This window comes from Mastigoproctus giganteus, chromosome 6 (assembly GCF_048544385.1).
Source record: "Mastigoproctus giganteus isolate SK-2022 chromosome 6, ASM4854438v1, whole genome shotgun sequence".
NCBI classification, from domain to species: Eukaryota; Metazoa; Arthropoda; class Arachnida; order Uropygi; family Thelyphonidae; genus Mastigoproctus; species Mastigoproctus giganteus.
The window spans coordinates 138,021,699-138,040,053 of NC_143580.1; the positions used below are offsets into that span (position 1 = coordinate 138,021,699).

General features: G+C 38.9%; 1 protein-coding gene across 2 annotated transcripts in view; it reads left to right on the top strand.

The window, feature by feature from the left end:
* The window catches only part of UGP (UDP-glucose pyrophosphorylase), a 443,603-nt gene that overhangs the window by 92,100 nt on the left and 333,148 nt on the right, over positions 1–18,355 (top strand). For both annotated transcript variants that reach the window (XM_090376515.1, XM_090376514.1), the window contains exon 9: positions 17,006–17,074. In XM_090376515.1, coding sequence (XP_090232641.1) covers positions 17,006–17,074 — 69 coding nt within the window. The remainder of the gene's footprint in view (positions 1–17,005; positions 17,075–18,355) is intronic.

The following is an 18,355-nucleotide window of genomic DNA, read 5'->3' on the forward strand; positions in this document are numbered from 1 at the left end:
CTCAATCAGATCATATTGCAGGTGCCTAGTCTCCAGATGCTTCAACTTGCTGAATTTAAGCTTCACAGTTGGTATGTTTCTCTTGGGTTACTGCTACCCATATGCAGTACTTTGCATTTGACAATGTTAAACTTTAGTTGCCACTTCTCAGCCCGTCTGCCTAACTTTTCTAGACCCTGTTGCAGTAGCATACTGTCTTTACTGTCATTAACCCTGCAACCTTTATGACATCTGGCATTATATAACTTCATTGATATCATTCATAAATACACAAAAGAACAATAGGCCTAGCACCGAACCCTGGGGGACTCCACTAATAACATTAGTCCATGTAGAGCAGTGTCCATTTATTACCACTCCTGCCATCTCCCACTCAACCACCCCTTTATCCATTGCAATGGCACCTCCGTAGCCAGGTGGGCAGGAACGGCAGTGCATAGCATACGCTTCTTGATTAGACTGGGGTTCGAGCCTGTGACCACCAAATACGGAGGATGCGGAAAGGTCAGGGAAAGACCACCACATATCTCCGGTGCAATATGGCCTTAGTTGCTAATGCTCCTAAAAAAAACCAAAATAACAACAGTCTATTGCAGCAACTTGCCCTTAATGCCATACTGCTCTAATTTGTAACAGTCTTCCATGTGCAACAGTATCAAAAGCTTTCCTGAAATCTAAGTTTATGTTATCAGAATTATTTTTTACATCCAGTTGCTTTGTGACCACATCGTAGTATCCAATCAAATTAGTCCAACAAGACTTCCCCTTAACAAACCCATCCTGTGTCTGAACTATTACTGCAGTCTTGCTAGGTGAACCTGCATCACTTCTTTAACCAGTGCCTCCATTAATTTTCTCCGTAAAAGATGTTAAACTAATAGGTCTATAATTATTTGTCACCCTTTGAACTCCCTTTGTGAATTGGAGATTCATTTGCACATCTCCAATCCATGGGGACCTCCCCTGAATCTAAGGATGCTCTATGGCTAAGGGTTTACTAACTTCCCTCACTACCTCCTTCAATATAACTGGATAGATTCCATCCACCGCAGTTGCCCTTTTTATGTTTAACTTCAACAATTTCTCCTCCACTTTGCTCTCTGCTATTACAAAATCATTTAGCTCCCTGTTAGTGTAATAAACTTCAGTCCTCCTCTTCCTTACAGAATTCCTCATGTGTGACTGTAGATGCAAAATACTCATTCAGTTTGTCAGCTATCTGAGCAGGATCATCAACAGTTGAACCCACAACATCAAGTGGCTAGATCAAGTCCTATTCTAGATAGGTCTGCAAACATTTTCACATTTCGCACATTTTTTTAGACTGTGATGTGTTGGACAATCGCTCCCTTTGGTTCTCCCCCAAGCCACAGTACTACATATACTTTGTGCCCTTTGCTTTGCTGCTCTAGTCAGGGTCATGATTCCGTTTAAGTACAATTTAATTAACAGTGAAATTTAATAAGATTAATACATTTTTAATTGATTAATTGATAATACTAAACTATGCTAACAGATTTCTAATACAGTGCTATGTATTTCACTCTCTAGTTTTACGTTAAACCTTACTCTATCAAGTTTGAGATATATTATGTATCGTATAACAATCGCGGTAAGGTACAAATAGCAAAATCTATGGACACAAAGTATTAACTTTCAAAATCGCTATCTAATTCAAAATAAACCAAGGAGCTTAACTAGGACTATAAAGCTACTTATAGAAAATAATTTAATATAACAATTAAGCACTAAATACGGAGGATGCAGAAAGGTCAGGGAAGGACCACCGCATATTCCTGGAGCAATATGGCCTTAGTTGCTAATGCTCCTAAAAACTAAATAACAAACAACAAACATAACAATTAAGTCAATAAAACGGCTAAATATAAATAAAAACTTAGCATTTGCCGGAGCTGCAAAATCTTGTCCAACTTGTGGATACCTGCAGTATGTATACAAACTGGGGGTGCAAAATTCATCAATCATAATGCAAAGCTTAAACTCCACAGTGTCCTAATTGTATGGGCAACCATCCATAATTCTCTAAAAATTGTGATCTCAGGAAGTTTGGGAAAAAAATACAAGACTGAAAATAGTCTCTTGTCAAGAAGCTAGAAAACAACTTAAATTAAGAATGCCAAAAAAACACATGCCTTGGCAATCCACAGTCACCAATCAGTAGCTTGTCAGACAGAAGAGTCACTCTGTCCAGAAAAATCAATTGCAAAAATCAAAAATCAATTGTTGATTAGTACTGTCGACCTAGCATACATTGAAACCACAGTCAGTAGACCAAAGTAACAATACCAACTCAAAGCATTAGCATAGGCATATGATGCAAGAAAGCAAGCTTATGCAGCATCACCAAAAAAAAAAAAAAAAAAAAAAACACTTCCACTTCACCCCTCCATTCGTTCGAAATACCTGTTCAGCTGAGCCTTAAATTTATTTAGGCTATCAACTTCCACGACCAGGGATGAAAGTCTGTTCCACCAACTACCCGCTGGCTAAAGGCAAATTTATGCCCATCTATCCTACATCTGTCTTTCCTCAATTTGAGTTTATGCCCTCTCAGGTGATTGTTCTGAGCAAGAGGAAGAATCCCATCGGCATTGGGAAATTATCAAACCATTCAAGGCTTTATACACCTCTATCAGACCACCTTGCCGGTGCCTAATCTCCAGACATTTGCAAAACTTAAGCCTTTCTTCATGGCGCCTCCGTAGCCAGGTGGGAAGGAGCAGCAGTGCGTAGCACACGCTTCTTGATTAGACCGGGGTTCGAGCCCGTCACCACCAAATACGGAGGATGCGGAAAGGTCAGGGAATGACCACCGCATTTCCCGGAGCAATATGGTCTTAGTTGCTAATGCTCCTAAATAACAAACAAAACAAGCCTTTCTTCATAAGAGCAACCCTTTGTTCCATTCACTAATCTTGTTACCCTTCTCTGTACTTGTTCCAGCAGTTCTACATCCTTCTTGAAATGAGGCCTCCAGACCTGTATACTGTACTCAAGGTGTGGCCTGACCATTGTCTAATACGAGGGAATAATCACCTCCTTATCCCTGCTAGAAAAATTCCTGTATATCATTGACAAGACACCATGAGCTACTCTTGTAGCCCGTCTGCACTGTACAGAGAACTTCATATCTGCCTGTACAATTACCCCCAGGTCCTTTTCATTCTCTACCACTGTCAGTGTAGTACCACAGAGTTGATACGTTGCTCTGGGGTTGCTGTTTCCCATATGTAGTACTTTACATTTGTCAATGTTAAACTTCATTTGCCACCTCTCAGCCCATCTGCTCAACCTTTCCAGATCCTGTTGCAGCAGCCTAGAGTCAGTAGTGTCCTTGACAACCCTGCCAACCTTTGTATCATCTGCAAACTTGGACATTAAGCTTGATATACCATCATCAATATCATTTATAAATACAGAAAACAATAATGGACCCAACACTGAACCCTGAGGGACTCCACTAATAACATTAGTCCACGATGAGCAGTGTCCATTGATTACCACTCTCTGTCTTCTCCCCCTCAACCACCCCTTTATCCATAGCAGCAATTTGCCTCCACTGCCACACTGCTCCAATTTGTGCAGCAGTTTTCCATGTGCAACAGTATCAAAAGCCTTTCTAAGATCCAAGTATATAATATCAAAGTTATTCCCTGCATCCAGTTCTTTTGTGACTGTATCATAGTATCCAATCAAATTGGTCAGGCAAGACTTTCCCTTAACAAAACCATGCTGTGTCCGAGCTATAACTGAAGTCTTGTCTAGATGATCCTGCAGTGCTTCTTTAACCAGTGCCTCCATTAATTTTCCTGGAAACTCACATGTCTATAATTACTTGTGTCAGCCTTTGATCCTCCTTTGTGAATTGGGGTCATATTTGCACATCTCCAGTCTGTGGGTACCTCCCCTGAGTCCAAGGAAGCTCTCATAATTATGGCTAAGGGTTTGCTTACTTCCTTTGCTGCCTCCCTTAATATAACTGGATAGATCCCATCCACCCCAGGTGCCTTTCTTGTGTTTTATCTTCAACAATTTCTCCTCCACTTTACTCTCAGTTATTACAAGATTCTCTAGCTTATTGCTAGAGTTGAATACGTCTCTGGCATTTCCTTCGCTGAATAACTCCTGATGTGTGAATGTCAATGCACAATGTTCATTTAGTTTGTTAGCTACCTGAGCAGGATCATCAACAGTTGACCCATCGATATCAAGTGGACCAAAACCCATTGTAAAGTCCCCTTGACGTGTGCACCTCTACATTGTGAGGGGACCTCCCAGCGATGCTGCTGGTCTTTCAGATTAGCATCACTGGGATCCAACCCCCATACCTTGGTTCCAGGGTTACATGATTGGAATCCGGCATGTGCAGCGGTGCACCGCAATCCTTGGAAACTCAGAAAGGGGATCCTGGTGGTTTTGGGGCCCAGCCTTGATACATCTTGTCGAAGCTGGGGGCTAAGTGATACATCACTTATCCCCCAGCTTCGACAAGATGGGTGTTCCCTGACCAGCCCAACTGGGATCAATCGGCAGGTGGTTCTTACTGCTAGGGTCAATTGCATTCCAATAGGTCTCCCTCCCTTTGGTCCTGGGATGGGATCAAGGCTTTTTGGAAATGTGGGTATTGTGCTCCTAAGCGAACTTGGCATCCCATTCATGTATGCAGTACCTGCTAGTTCACGAGTGGGCCTCCCCTTGTAGGGCTCCGTGGTGGGTGAGGTACTCAGGGCATCAGAAATTTTTATCATACTCATATGAGTAATTTAAATTCTATTTCTTTTTGGGCCCCTACCTAACCGATCAGAAGATACCAATAACTGCAGTTCAAAAAGGTCCACAGTATACATGACTTCTCCATTAAAAATTGGGGTTAGTCCATAACTATCTTCTGTCTGTCCACTGAACCAAAAATTCTGACTTCTTGCCTGTCTTCACTGATGGCTCGAAGTTGGAGTTGTCTGTCGGATCTGCTGCTATCCTTCCAGGGCATACTATATCTGGGAAGATTCCCCAAGAATGCAGCATATACACCGATGAGCCAAAATTTTATGACCACCTACCTAATATGATGTTGGTCCTCCACGTGCAGCCAAAACAGTTCGTACCTGACGAGGCATGGATGCTATAAGATTTCGAAATGTGTCTTGTGGTATCTGGTACCAACACGTAACCAGCAGATCCTTTTAACTCCTGTAAGGTCCGTGGTTGAGCTGCCACGGATCGGAGTTGCTGTTCCAACGCAAACCACAGATGCTCGATTTGATTGATGTCTTGGTAATTTGGAGGCTAGGGCAATACCTGGAAATCTTCCTCATTTCCGCAAACCAGTATCGAATAATCCGGGAGGTGTGGCATGGCGCATTATCTTGCTAAAAGACAGCATCGTCAGAGGGGAAGACCGTTGCCACGAAAGGGTGTACCTGGTCAGCAGTGATGTTTAGGTAGGTGGTAGACATCAGAGTGCCCAGCACATGGATGACTGGACCTAGGGTATCCCAGCAGAACATCGCCACGGTGGATCCAGGTGCCATCACTTTCCCAGGTAAACGACGCACATGTACCTGGCCGTCCACATGGTGCAACAGGAAACCGGATTCATTGGACCAAACGACGTTCTTCCAATCACTCAAGGTCCAGTTTCGATGCTCGTGCCCATTGTAAGTGGTGTCTCCAGTGAACCATGGTTAGCAGGGGCACTCAGAGCAGCCTGCTGCTATGCAGGCCCATTTTCAGCAAAGTCCGATGTACTGTGTGTTGTGACACATTACTTCCATCACCAACATTCCGATTACTGGCGAGTTGCACCACAGTCACCGTTCTGTTGCCACATACCATCCGGGAGAGCCCTTGCTGACCTTAAGCATCATCCAACAACTTGCTGGCGGTTCGTGGGTTTTCCCTTCTCGGACAACTTTCGGTAGGTACTAACCATGGCTGACCATGAGCATCCCACCATCTGTACCATTTCGGATATGCTCTGACCCAGTCGTCTGGCCATTACAATTTGTCATTTGTCAAACTTGCTTAAGTTTGCTGCCTTTTCCATCTGAAGAAACAAGAGTAACACGGATTAACGGAGCTCAGTATCAGGTGTTTTTTATACCGTGTCCCGACCCACGTACGTGCCGTAGTTCACCAGCAGTTGCTTTGATTTGCATAACAACTCGCTGGTCGTAATATTTTAGCTCATCAGTATATACAGCTGAGTTGTATGCTATAGAGTTAGCCTCGGACCACATTAAAATCCACAAGTATCAAAGGTGTATGGTGTACACTGACTCTCTAAGTACACTGCAGGCTTTATCGGGAACGAGGTATAATCCTCGTTCATTCGTGACCCAGATTCAGCAGATGCTATATTCTCTCTCTGAGTTCATTCGACATTCGTTTCTGCTGGTTGTTATTTGGTTTTTAGGAGCATTAGCAACTACGGCCATATTGCTCTAGGATATGCGGTGGTTATTCCCTGACCTTTCCGCATCCTCCGTATTTGGTGGTGACGGGCTCGAACCCCGGTCTAATCAAGAAGCGTGTGCTACTCACTGCTGCTCCTTCCCACCTGGCTACGGAGGCGTCCCGTTTCCGCTGGATTGGGATCAGAGGAAATGAACTGGCAGATCATCAGAACCCCATAACACCTATTGCCTGTTAGTCCCCTATACAGACTACAGGCAACTAATACATGCTAAATTACTGTCCCAATGCAACAATCTTATCTATCAGATAAGATTGTTGCATTGGGACATCTCTATCAGATAAAGCCTGTAATCAGACACTGGCAGTCTAGTCTGCACAGGAACTGCAGAGAGGAAGTTGTACTAGCTTGCCTCTGCATAGGACAATCATCTTAAGCATGCATTTCTGCTGAGGACAGATGATTCTCCTATGTGCGAGAGCTGCGGCACCATTTTAACTATTCATCACATTTTAACCGAGTGTCCACGTTTTAGACGGGTGCCTCCATAGTCAGGTGGGAAGGAGCAGCAGTGCGTAGCACACGCTTCTTGATTAGACCGGGGTTCGAGCCCGTCGCCACCAAATACGGAAGATGCGGAAAGGTCAGGGAATGACCACTGCATATCCTGGAGCAATATGGCCTTAGTTGCTAATGCTCCTAAAAACCAAATAACAACATCAACGTTTTAGACATGAACGTGATTTATATTTTACCACTTTTAGTCATCTGGCTGAGCCTTATACACTTAGCCATATATAGTGTGACAGTGACCATGTGTCTGCTGTTAGCTATGTAAAATCAGTAAACTTTTTTACTCATATTTAAAATTTACCTTTCATTGTTATTTCTTTGTTGATGTATCTTTTATACTTTTTATACCTATGCTATTATATGTCTTGACATGATGACCTAATTGATTAGGTCATTGAAAACTTAAATTTTTTATATATGACCTGCTTTTGGCGCATTATAACCTTAGTTGCTAATGCACTAATAAACTACAAACCAGCCAACCAACCAATCAACCATTGTAAAGTAGTAAAGTAACTATCTTCAGAAAAGACAGAGCTGACAAGATAATGCCATGGAGGAGTGGCAGTATTCTTGGATTCAAGTGTCCCCTCCAGATGCATCTTATTGCAAAACTCCTTAGAAGCCATTGCCACACATGTTGTTAATGTAATCACTCTGACACTGGTTTCAATTTATCTTCTGCCTAATCATCCATATACTATTCAGGAAATTGAAGATCTTGTTTTATGGTAACCATTTCCATTTTATGTATTAGGCAACTTTAATGCACATTATCTATTATGGGATTGTTATATCTGACAGATGCAGCCAGCTTATTGAAATGTTGATCGATAGACAGAATTTAACATTACTAAATACCTGATTCTCCTACCTATATCCATTTCCCTACAGGTTCAACGTCTGCAATAGATCTTTCCATTTGCTCTCTAATCATCTTCCCAAGTATAGATTGGGTACCTCTAAATGATCCTTATAGCAGCAACCATTACCTATTAATGTGCAAAATTCAATCATTCTGTTCCTTCCCAATAGAAAATCCAATTAAATTGGAATTTTCCGTTCTATATTTTGTCCAAAATATAGAATGCATATCTCATTTGAAAACTATATCATCTGTTCCTGTTCCATCAAGAGGGTGTGGTTGTCCAGGCAGATATGAAGTTTTCTGAGCAGTGCAGACGGGCTGCAAGAGTAGCTCATGGTGTATTGTCGATGATATATAGGAATTTTTCTAGCAGGGATAAGGAGGTGATTATTCCCTTGTATTTTTTTTTTTTTTTGTGAACCCCAAACACGAGAGGTATTAGAACCTATAGTACTTAGTACCGTGCTTGGGTTAAAAAAGCATGGGTTGAAGGAGAAGTATGGTGGGAGGGGGATGCCAGAAACTTTGCTCTAGAGACTAAACATGGGTTTCACCACTTAAGGCAATGGTCAGACCACACCTAGAGTACTGTATACAGGTTTGGAGGCCTCATTTCAAGAAGGATGTAGAGATGCTGGAACGAGTACAGAGAAGGGCAACAAGATTAGTGAATGGAACAATAGGGGGGCTCTTACAAAGAAAGGCTTAAGTTTTGCAAATTACAGTGTCTGGAGACTAGGCACCAGCGAGGTGATCTGATAGAGGTGTATAAAGCCTTGAATGGTTTGAGCATGCTCAATGCTGATGGGATTCTTGCTCAGAATAATCACCTGAGAGGGCATAAATTCAAATTGAGAAAAGACAGATGTAGGATAGACGTGAGGAAATTTGCCTTTAGCCAGCGGGTGGTTGGTTGGTGGAATAGACTTCCATCCCTTGTCGTGGAAGTTGATAGCCTAAATAAGTTTAAGGCTCAGCTGGACAGGTATTTCGAATGAACAGAGGGGTGAAGTGGAAGTGGCTATTTTTTATTTATTTATTTATTTTTTTTTTTTTTGGCTGATGCTGCATAAGCTTGCTTTCTTGCATCAAATGCCTTTACTAATGCTAAGAGTGCTGACAGCTGTGTACACTGCAGTTCCGCAATATCAAGTAAGAAATCAATGAAAAATAAATTACTGGTGGAATGAAAATTGCGACAATGCAAAAAAAAAAAGAGAAAAATAAAGCATGGAATCTATTTCGCATACATCCAACCACGTCCAATCTTATTAATTATAAATGTCTTAGAGCAAAAACTTGTTATATCAGACAAAAAGCGAAAAAAGAAAGTTGGATTAAATTCGCTTCTTCAGTTAATAAAAATACTGATATCAGATTGATCTGGAAAAAAATAAAATATTTAAATGGTAAATTTTCCCTTTTATCCACCCCACTACTGAAATGGCATGGACATGAGCTTTCTATGCCTACAGAAATATCAAATACACTGGGAATTGTATTTTATCAGTTGTCTTCTTCAAACGCTTACGATCAACCATTTCAAAAAATTAAAACCGTAACAAAGAAGTCCAGACTGAATTTCACTGACACTTGTGCTTTGCCTTATAATCAACCATTTACCATGCTTGAACTTCAGCAGTCTCTTATCAGTTCAAGAAACAGTGCTGGTTGCCGTGATGGGATATGCTGTGTAATGCTCCAAAATTTGGATAAAAAATCACTATCTTCACTGCTGATGTTTTTCAGTCGAATCTTCTCTGAACATAACTTCCCAAGTTTCAGGCATCATTTTTATGTACCGGCAATCACAAATTCCACAAAAGACCATTCTGTTCCTCACAACTACAGGCCGATATCTCTTATCTGAGCAAAATCCTAGAGAAAATGAAACATCGGCGTCTCACTTCGTACCTGAAGTCCCAAAACTTGATTAACAACAATCAATTTGGGTTCCCAAAAAATCGATCATCATCGGATCTCATAATTAAAGCTGAATCAAACATCAGAAATGCATTCATCAAAAAAGAACATTTCTTCATGGTCTATCTTGACATTGAGAAAGCCTTTGACACCATGTGGCATTTTGGCATCTTAAATGGCCTACATTCTCTTGGCCTGAAAGGCCATTTGCCATATTTCATCCAAAAAATATCCTACAACAAAGATCCTTTCATATCCATTATTGGGGAACTCTCTCTAAGAACTTTGTCCAAGAAGAAAGAATTCCATAAGGGTCTGTTCTCAGTGTCACTTTGTTCACAATTAGAATGAATTATATAATTGAACTCATTCTGAAACTGTGGATTCACACCTTTTCGCCGATTATCTCACAATTTCCTCTCATTCTCAAAACATAAACTACATTGAGCCACAACTGCAAATATCAATTAATTGCATCCAGATATGGAATGCACAAAACAAAAATGGTTATAGACTATCCAGCCAGAAATCTGCTGTTCACTTCTGTACCAGATGTAAAATGCATCCTGAACCTGAACTTCACTTGGATAACCATCCTCTTCCAATAGCTAATAGTATTCAACTACTTGGCTTAATTTTTGACAGCAAGTTAAACTACCAAAAGCACATTGAACATCTGACTGCTTGTCAAAAAAAAACTGTACATTCTCAGAGTCTTATTAGCCACAACATGGGGTACAGATTGTGACACTATGCTTTGCTTATATAGATCCATAATCAGTTCACACCTGGACTATGGTGCACCTGTCTTTGATTCTCCTAGGGAGAGCAGTTTACCTTGCCTCAACCCTATTCAACATTCAGCTCTTACACAGTTCTAGGTGCTTTCAGAACATTTCCAGTGCAAAGTCTATGTTGAAGCCCATGAAGCTTTAAATATCAGATGTTATTACTAACTATGCAACCAAGATCCAAAGCCAGGTGACCCATTCTAATTGGTCAGTACTTTATGATCCACAGTTTGACCTTTTATAGAAACAAACCACAGGCAATTCAGTCTGCTGGTATTAGGTTAAAGGAACTAGCAGAAGATTGGAATATACACTTCAATAAAGTCCAATAGATTTCAACCCTCCATGATCTGTTATCATGCCATCTTGTGACAATTTTTTTCCACCAATGTGGAAAACACTCTCTATCAGACATTAACATCCAACAGTTACACATTGTGCATACTCAATTTTATCCCGATTTTGCTAAAATATATACTGATGGAACGAAGTCTGAGTGGATTGGATGGAGCAGTGGTATTGTCTGATACTTCTATTTCTCTATCTCTTCTCATAGAATGCAGGAGTTACACTACTGAATTAGATGCCATAAAACTTGCTCTATTTTCATTTGCCATCCAAAAGAGCATAATATACACACTCACAAAGTTCCTTATTAACCATGCAAAATGCTTCTCCACATACTGATCCATTAATAAAGTTGATTCATCTCAGAGAGCATCAGCAAAAGGTTGTCTTCTGCTGGATCCCAGGCCATACTGGAATACTAGGAAATGAAATCGTGGATACTTCCAAACACCCAAGCACAGCTCCATCCAATTTCCTGGTACTGTTCACAGATTATAAAATGAATATTCAAATTATATGTAAATGTCAATGGACACTTCAATCGCAAGTGCAAATTCATAAGCTCCTTCAAATTAAACCTGTACCAAAATTATGGGCTTCCAGCTTCATTATGAACAGACAAGAAGAAGTAATTCTAGCCAGAGCCTGAATCGGCCATACTCATCTGTTTCTTTTGTCAGAAAATGATTCCTCAGTGTAATCACTGCCACACACACCACTCACAGTCAAACATATACTTCTACAGTATAATTTGTATAATAATGATCATCTAGTTTCATTCAGTTGTCTTGCAAACTTAAAGGAGCCTTTGTCACTTGGCCATATCATAGGCAAAAAATCAAATCTCGCAGTATTTATCTCCTGCTAAAACTAATAGGATGATATAGATATAACAACTTCTAATTGCTTCTACAGCAACCAACCCAGGCAGTATGAACCACTTTCATAGTGCAATATGGCCTAAGTGATCATTTCACTGAAAATTCCAATAACATTCACCTCCCCCCGTATTTAGGAGGCGCTTCCGTAGCCAGGCGGGAAGGAGCAGCAGTGCGTAGCACACGCTTCTTGATTAGACCGGGGATTCGAGCCCTTCACCACCAAATATGGAGGATGCGGAAAGGTCAGGGAATGACCACCGCATATCTCGGAACAATATGGCCTTAGTTGCTAATGCTCCTAAAAACCAATAACAACAACAACTGTGTTTAGGCTGAGCAAGAGAAAGAGTGCCATTGGCATTGAGTTTTCTCAATCCATTCAAAGTCTTAAACACAGTCAGATCACTTTGCAGGTGCCTAGTCTAGTTGCTGTAGTATACAGAGCTGAAACTTTTCTTGGTGAGACCATCCTTTTTTCCTTTCACCAATCTTGTCCATCTCTGCACTTTCAGCAGAGCTGCATCCTTCTTAAAATGAGACTCCAGTCCTTTATGCAGTACTCAAGATGTAGCCTAACCATTGCATTGTACAATGGGATAATCACCTCCTTATTCCTGCTAGAAAAGTTCCTATATATCATTGACAAAACCTCATGAGCGCTGTTCTGACAGCCTGTCTGCACTGCCAGAAAACTTCATATATAACTGTAAATTACCACCAGATCTTTTTCATTTTTCACTACTCTGAGTGTAGCACCGCACAGTTGGTACATTAATCTGAGATCACTGCTACTTACATGCAGTACTTTGCATTTGTCAGTGTTAAACTTCAACTGCCATTTTTCATTAACAGAGAAAAGGAAATGAAGATATGGCATCGTGATCCAAGTTGTTCTTTTTTTATTCGCATGTTGCTCAGATAAATCGAATTGGAGAACAACTGAGATCCTAATACGGAAATAGCACTATCTGGGAAATCACTGGTCATGAAAAAAGTCCATAAGTATTAAAAGTACATTTGTATAAAAATTAAATATACACAAAGAAACTTTTGGAGCGATGTGCTCCTTTATCAACTTTAAAGAAAAATAGTATGGCATACCATCATTTTGTTGCAGAGAACTGGAAAACAGTGTATTGTCCTCTGTGAAAATGTAAAAATATCCTCTGCAAAACATAATGTATCATCGTCTGTAAAAAATGTTTTCCAGCTCTATTATATAATGATGGTTTGCTGTATTACTTTTGATGGTAAAAGCAATCCAAAACAAGGCCAAGCAGGCTGATAATTCTAGGCATGTTATTCTCACTCATGCAGAAAGTCTGTTCATATTTCTCTCTTCTGGCTTGAAGAAAGCAATTTGTGTGTTTCTTTCAAATGCCATACCAGTATTTGAAAATCTGAACATAGGTCTTCATTACAACATATCTCACATCCATGTACGAGGTCATTACTCCTAGATATGTTGAAGAAAATTTTGGATATGTTGAAGAAAATTTTGTGCAAATTTATTTTGTTAACAGTTTTTAAATCTTATTCCATTGTAGAAATTGATTACCATAGTAGACTAAGCTAGAAGGTTGATTCTGACTTATTCATATGGGTAGGTATTTCTGTTTCCATGGTCATTGGAGAGCCTAAAACAGGAGGAGATTCTGTTCTTTTTGATCAGTGAGGTTTATGGTTGAATGTGACAACATGGTGCACAAGTTTCCATTGAAAAATGATGTTCTCATAAAGTAAGGTAGCACAAATTTCAGTAATTGGTAGTGCATCATTTTAAAATTTATTTTTTTGTGGATAGATTCTGTTACATCTTGATGTCGATAAAAGATAAAGAAATAATTGAAGCAGTGGATGTTTTTCAGTGTTATTTCCGTCAGTTTCAATGTGAGAACCTGCCAGATACTGTTATGAAAAAACATATTGCTGTACAGTCTGGGGAACTGAAGAGTGCACAAGGAAGATTGAAATTAACAAATTATTCCAAATCATTCTTGGCATTTTAACAATTCCTCACAGTGCTGAGTGCGAGGGAAATTAAAGTGTGGTGGGACTGAATTCAATTCTGTTTCTGGCGAAGCTTTGAAAATTACCTTGATAGCAAAGTCTAAACAGCAGTGCCATTGTTATAAACAACTCTTCAAGTCAACATTTCTGAAGAAGGCAAAGTCTGCAACACTATTTTTCTTGAAACTATCAAAATCAGTTGATTTTGAATACAATATCCAAACAGAAATCCATAGACAGAAAATATTAGGTTAGTTAATGTTTAAAAGTATATTGTACTGTTAAACAATCCTGTGGCTGTGTTCTAATATAAAATGTATATTTTGCCGATGAAATTTAATTTCGAATGTAGTGTGGACTTCAAAAAAAACACCTCCTTTTACTGAAAGATCTATTTTCTTCCTTTTTCTAGAGAAATGCCTTCTGATTTTTTGTAAAAGCTACTGTTTCACTCCTGCTTACAAATGCCTGAATTCCAGCTTTTTGAAAATCTAAAAAGTTGGCAGTTATGGAACAGGGACAAAAAATGAAAAGGTATTATTCAGTGACCAAACAAAATTTTCCTGAATGATGTGCTTTGGTATTGATATTGCCTGTAGAGCACTTCCTCTCAGATTGTATTGTCTTGACTGAGATTTTAGTTGGGTACAGTAATACCCCGACTTACGCTACCCCGACTTACGCGAACTCGGAGTTACGCGGTTCTTGATTTTTTTCGTTTGGCAACGCTGCCGCCCACTATCTTCAAGGTCGTTTTTCATATGTTATCGATATACGGTGCGACGGCGGAGAATGAGAGCGAAAGATGAACAAAATTCAACTTTGTTGCTTTTATGTTTTTTATATCAGTGAAGGGGAAACACATTTCACCATAATAACGTAAAAACCAACACAATTCCAGCTATCGGTATAATCACAAATGCAATTAGATCGAGTTTACTACCAGTTTATAACAGATTTCACTAGCAGAAACGCAACTGGATTTTTATTGTTTTATGGTAGTAACCCCTAGAAATGTGAGGTGTTAATAGTGTATCTCTGCCTTTATGGTGTTGTTTATTCAGTTGCTACATGCGCGCAGCTTTGTTTATGTGTAAAATACTTAATTAAAAGGTGTGAAAAGGAAGCGTCCTGGTGAAGACACTGCAGATTCAGAGAGAAAAAGAAAAGCAATTATCCATAAACAGAGGCGGACTGGGTCAAAAATTCTTACCCGGGAAAATTTATAGTGGCCTCATACTATGGTTTATGGCCAAAATCACACTGGCCCACCGGGGTTTCCCCGGTAAGGCTTATGGCCAGTCCACCTCTGTCGATAGAGAAAAAATATGAAATTGTGAAACGCTTTGAGCGAAATGAAAGACCATGTGATATTGCACGTGCTACAGGCCTAAATGAAGCAACGGCGAAAAGCACATGACAATTGCAAACTTGACAGGTTGAAAATTGAAAAGGGCTCAATTGTAAAGGGCTTAAAAATTTTAGAAAACATAGACTCCAACGAAGAACGCGTTATAGCTACAAAGCAAGGAATAAAAAAAATTATTAGCTTGCTACGAAGAAATTCTGCGTGAAAAAAAGAACGCGCTGTGTCGTCAGACGAATTTGTTAGATTTTATGAAGCCATCGACATCGAAATAACTTTTTTACGTAAGTCATTTGTTTTTTTAATACATATTTTGTATTAATATGTATAAAGAACTGCAATTTTATTAATATTTTTCTTCTAAACTAGTGTTTTTGTTAGTCCTTGGTCCCAATTAAGCAAAATTTGTATATATTTATATGCAAAGTTGTACCCCGACTTACGCGAATTCGACTTACGCGATTTTCGTCGGACCCACCTATCGCGTAACTTCGGGGTATTACTGTACTCTGATGAGGCTGTTTTATGTGGTTCAGGCATTACCATCTAGTCCATTAGTAGTAATGCTTGAAACTATGGAGTCCAAACCTACTTTGATGTTTTGGACAGTTGTGCACTACCTATATTGGGAGAATACTATGAAAATTAGCTATGTCAATGTCAGAGACAATGCTTTTTGTAATAAACAGTGACATCAATAGATGGCATGATTATCCAAGAGTCTTTACCTCAATCCCATTGAATGCCTGTGGTAAGGACTGGGAGTTCTAGCTTAGGCCATGATATTTGTTGTATAGTCTTGTAATTGCTTTCTTCTCTTTGTGTTATGTTTCCTACAGCCTTAATCTACTTCATTCAGGTTCTTGAAAGCTAATATTTGATAGCAAAATAGCATCTGTTTATAATGATCCATTTGTTTTAAATCAATGATAAAGATGGGAATGGGATCCCTCCCATTCCTATCTTTACCATTAATTTATTTTTATTAAACAGCCTATTTCGATATAGTTTAGGGCTAAAGCCTCAGGTTATGTAAAGAGTTTAACTAATGTACAAGTTAATCTTGTCCTATGGTGAAGTGTTATTTATTTGAGATAGTGCAATATCATGGCAACTCGTGAAGGTATTCACAATATGAGATATACTTAATGATGCCAATTTATAACTACTTAAGTAGTTGGCTATGTACTGAAATGATGCAATTGCACTAATTTATACATTAGTTAAACTGCCTATGAAAATTAAGAAATGCAAATAAGGTGCAGCCCTGTCTCACTCTCACCCTTGTACTATTTCCCAATGTTTCCATTAATCCCAACTTGCAGATTTTGTAATGGTCACATACAATTTTTATTTCCCTTTAAAAGTTACCCTTGATGTGATTTTCCTAAAAACATAAAAGAGCACAACCAAAACAACCTTCTTTAAAACGAGCCCTGACAGCAGCTTTTTGAGAGCTTGTTTGAAATTAAGGTGAATTATGGCCACCGCATACTGGAAGTTGGTAGAAAGTATGTCCAGGAGAGTTGAGGCTTATAGCCCAAGGTGGCCTTACAATGTATTAAGTACATGGTAATTTGAACTAAAATTTGAGTTCTTAACGTTAACAACCAACTTTGTGTATGTGAATAATTTTGATAATTTAATGTTATGACTGCAATTGAAAAACTAATTTTCCCATGTGTTATCATACATAAAAAATTATTATTATGGGTTTGGAATGGATTATAAGTAAATTTAATGCTGAAATTATGTATTATGAATAGTCATTTCACATTTTCTCTTGGTTTATTATGTCTTCATTTCTAGGGTGGTACTTTAATTCAATATGAAGGAAAGCTTAGATTACTTGAAATTGCTCAGGTTCCAAAAGATCGTGTGAGTATATTTTATTTTAATAGATGTATATGATACTTATACCAGATTAAAAAAAAAAAATCTTTCTGTTTTCATATTTTGGGAGTATTTGTGATTAGTCAGGCAGCCAGACAATGTCTTTCCTGGCTGTCTGACTAATCACATGAATATCATTGGTATGAATTGTTTTGTAATGCAACTTACAGAATGTTGTAATTTGAATGATGAGCATATGTATATATTGAAAATTTCAGAAGTTTCCGAAAAGTCTCCCAGATGTGTACAAAATACATTTTCTTGTTGGTCAACATGTCTCTCTCTCTGTTTTAATTATTGGCTCCTGGAATATTGCAGGCATGAAGATGTGCGTGGGCACTGCTTTCATTGAGCAGTTATGATTGTGCTGTGTATACAGTGGTTGTGCTATAATGAGAGCTGAGGAAACCAGAAAAAAACATTTTAATTTTTTAAAATTTTATTTATTATTATTTTTGTATTAATAATCTGCTGTACAGATTTGTATCAATAAGTGCATGCATTAGATATATATAAAAGTGCAGAAAAGTGGTAGACAGAAATTATTAGAAAGACCAAATGAGGAGCAATATATAGAACCGATTATTCTTGAGAATTATACATAATCATATTACACACTCTAACATACACAGCCCAACACATGGTCTTTGACAGCAGCTCAAGTAAATAAACTTAGAACATGCCAACGAGCAATGGAAAGAAGTATGCTGGGTATAACCAAAAAAGACAGAATAAAATATACTTCCATCAACAAAAAACTAAAATCAATGAAGCCATCAAGACATCCAAGTCCTTAAAATGGAAGCGGGCAGGACATCTCTCCAGAAAACAAGAGGACTCGTGGGATAAGCTCACAACTGTTTGGTTACCAAGAGAAGGAAAAAGAAATGGAGGAAGGCAGAAAACCAGGTGGAGAGATGAGTTGACATCCCTTTATAGGCCCCACTTGGACAAGACTGGCATTGAACCCAGATGAATGGAAAGTCGGGGGAGGCTTTTGCCCAGCAGTGGGATTCCACAGGCTAACACAACAATTCTTGAGGAGCATGCTGATATTTCTTGGTCATCTTATTTCTCAATATGATTGGTCCTGCCATTTTACTAATTTTCTAATAAAACTTTTATGATATAACATTAGATGGAGCTGTTAACTGTAAAATTGACCAAAATCGGACTGTTCTTCCCATGTGCCCTCCCTTCATTTGTTAAAATACGTAAAAAAAAATTATAGAAAATGTGTAAATAAATAGATAAAAATAAAATGAT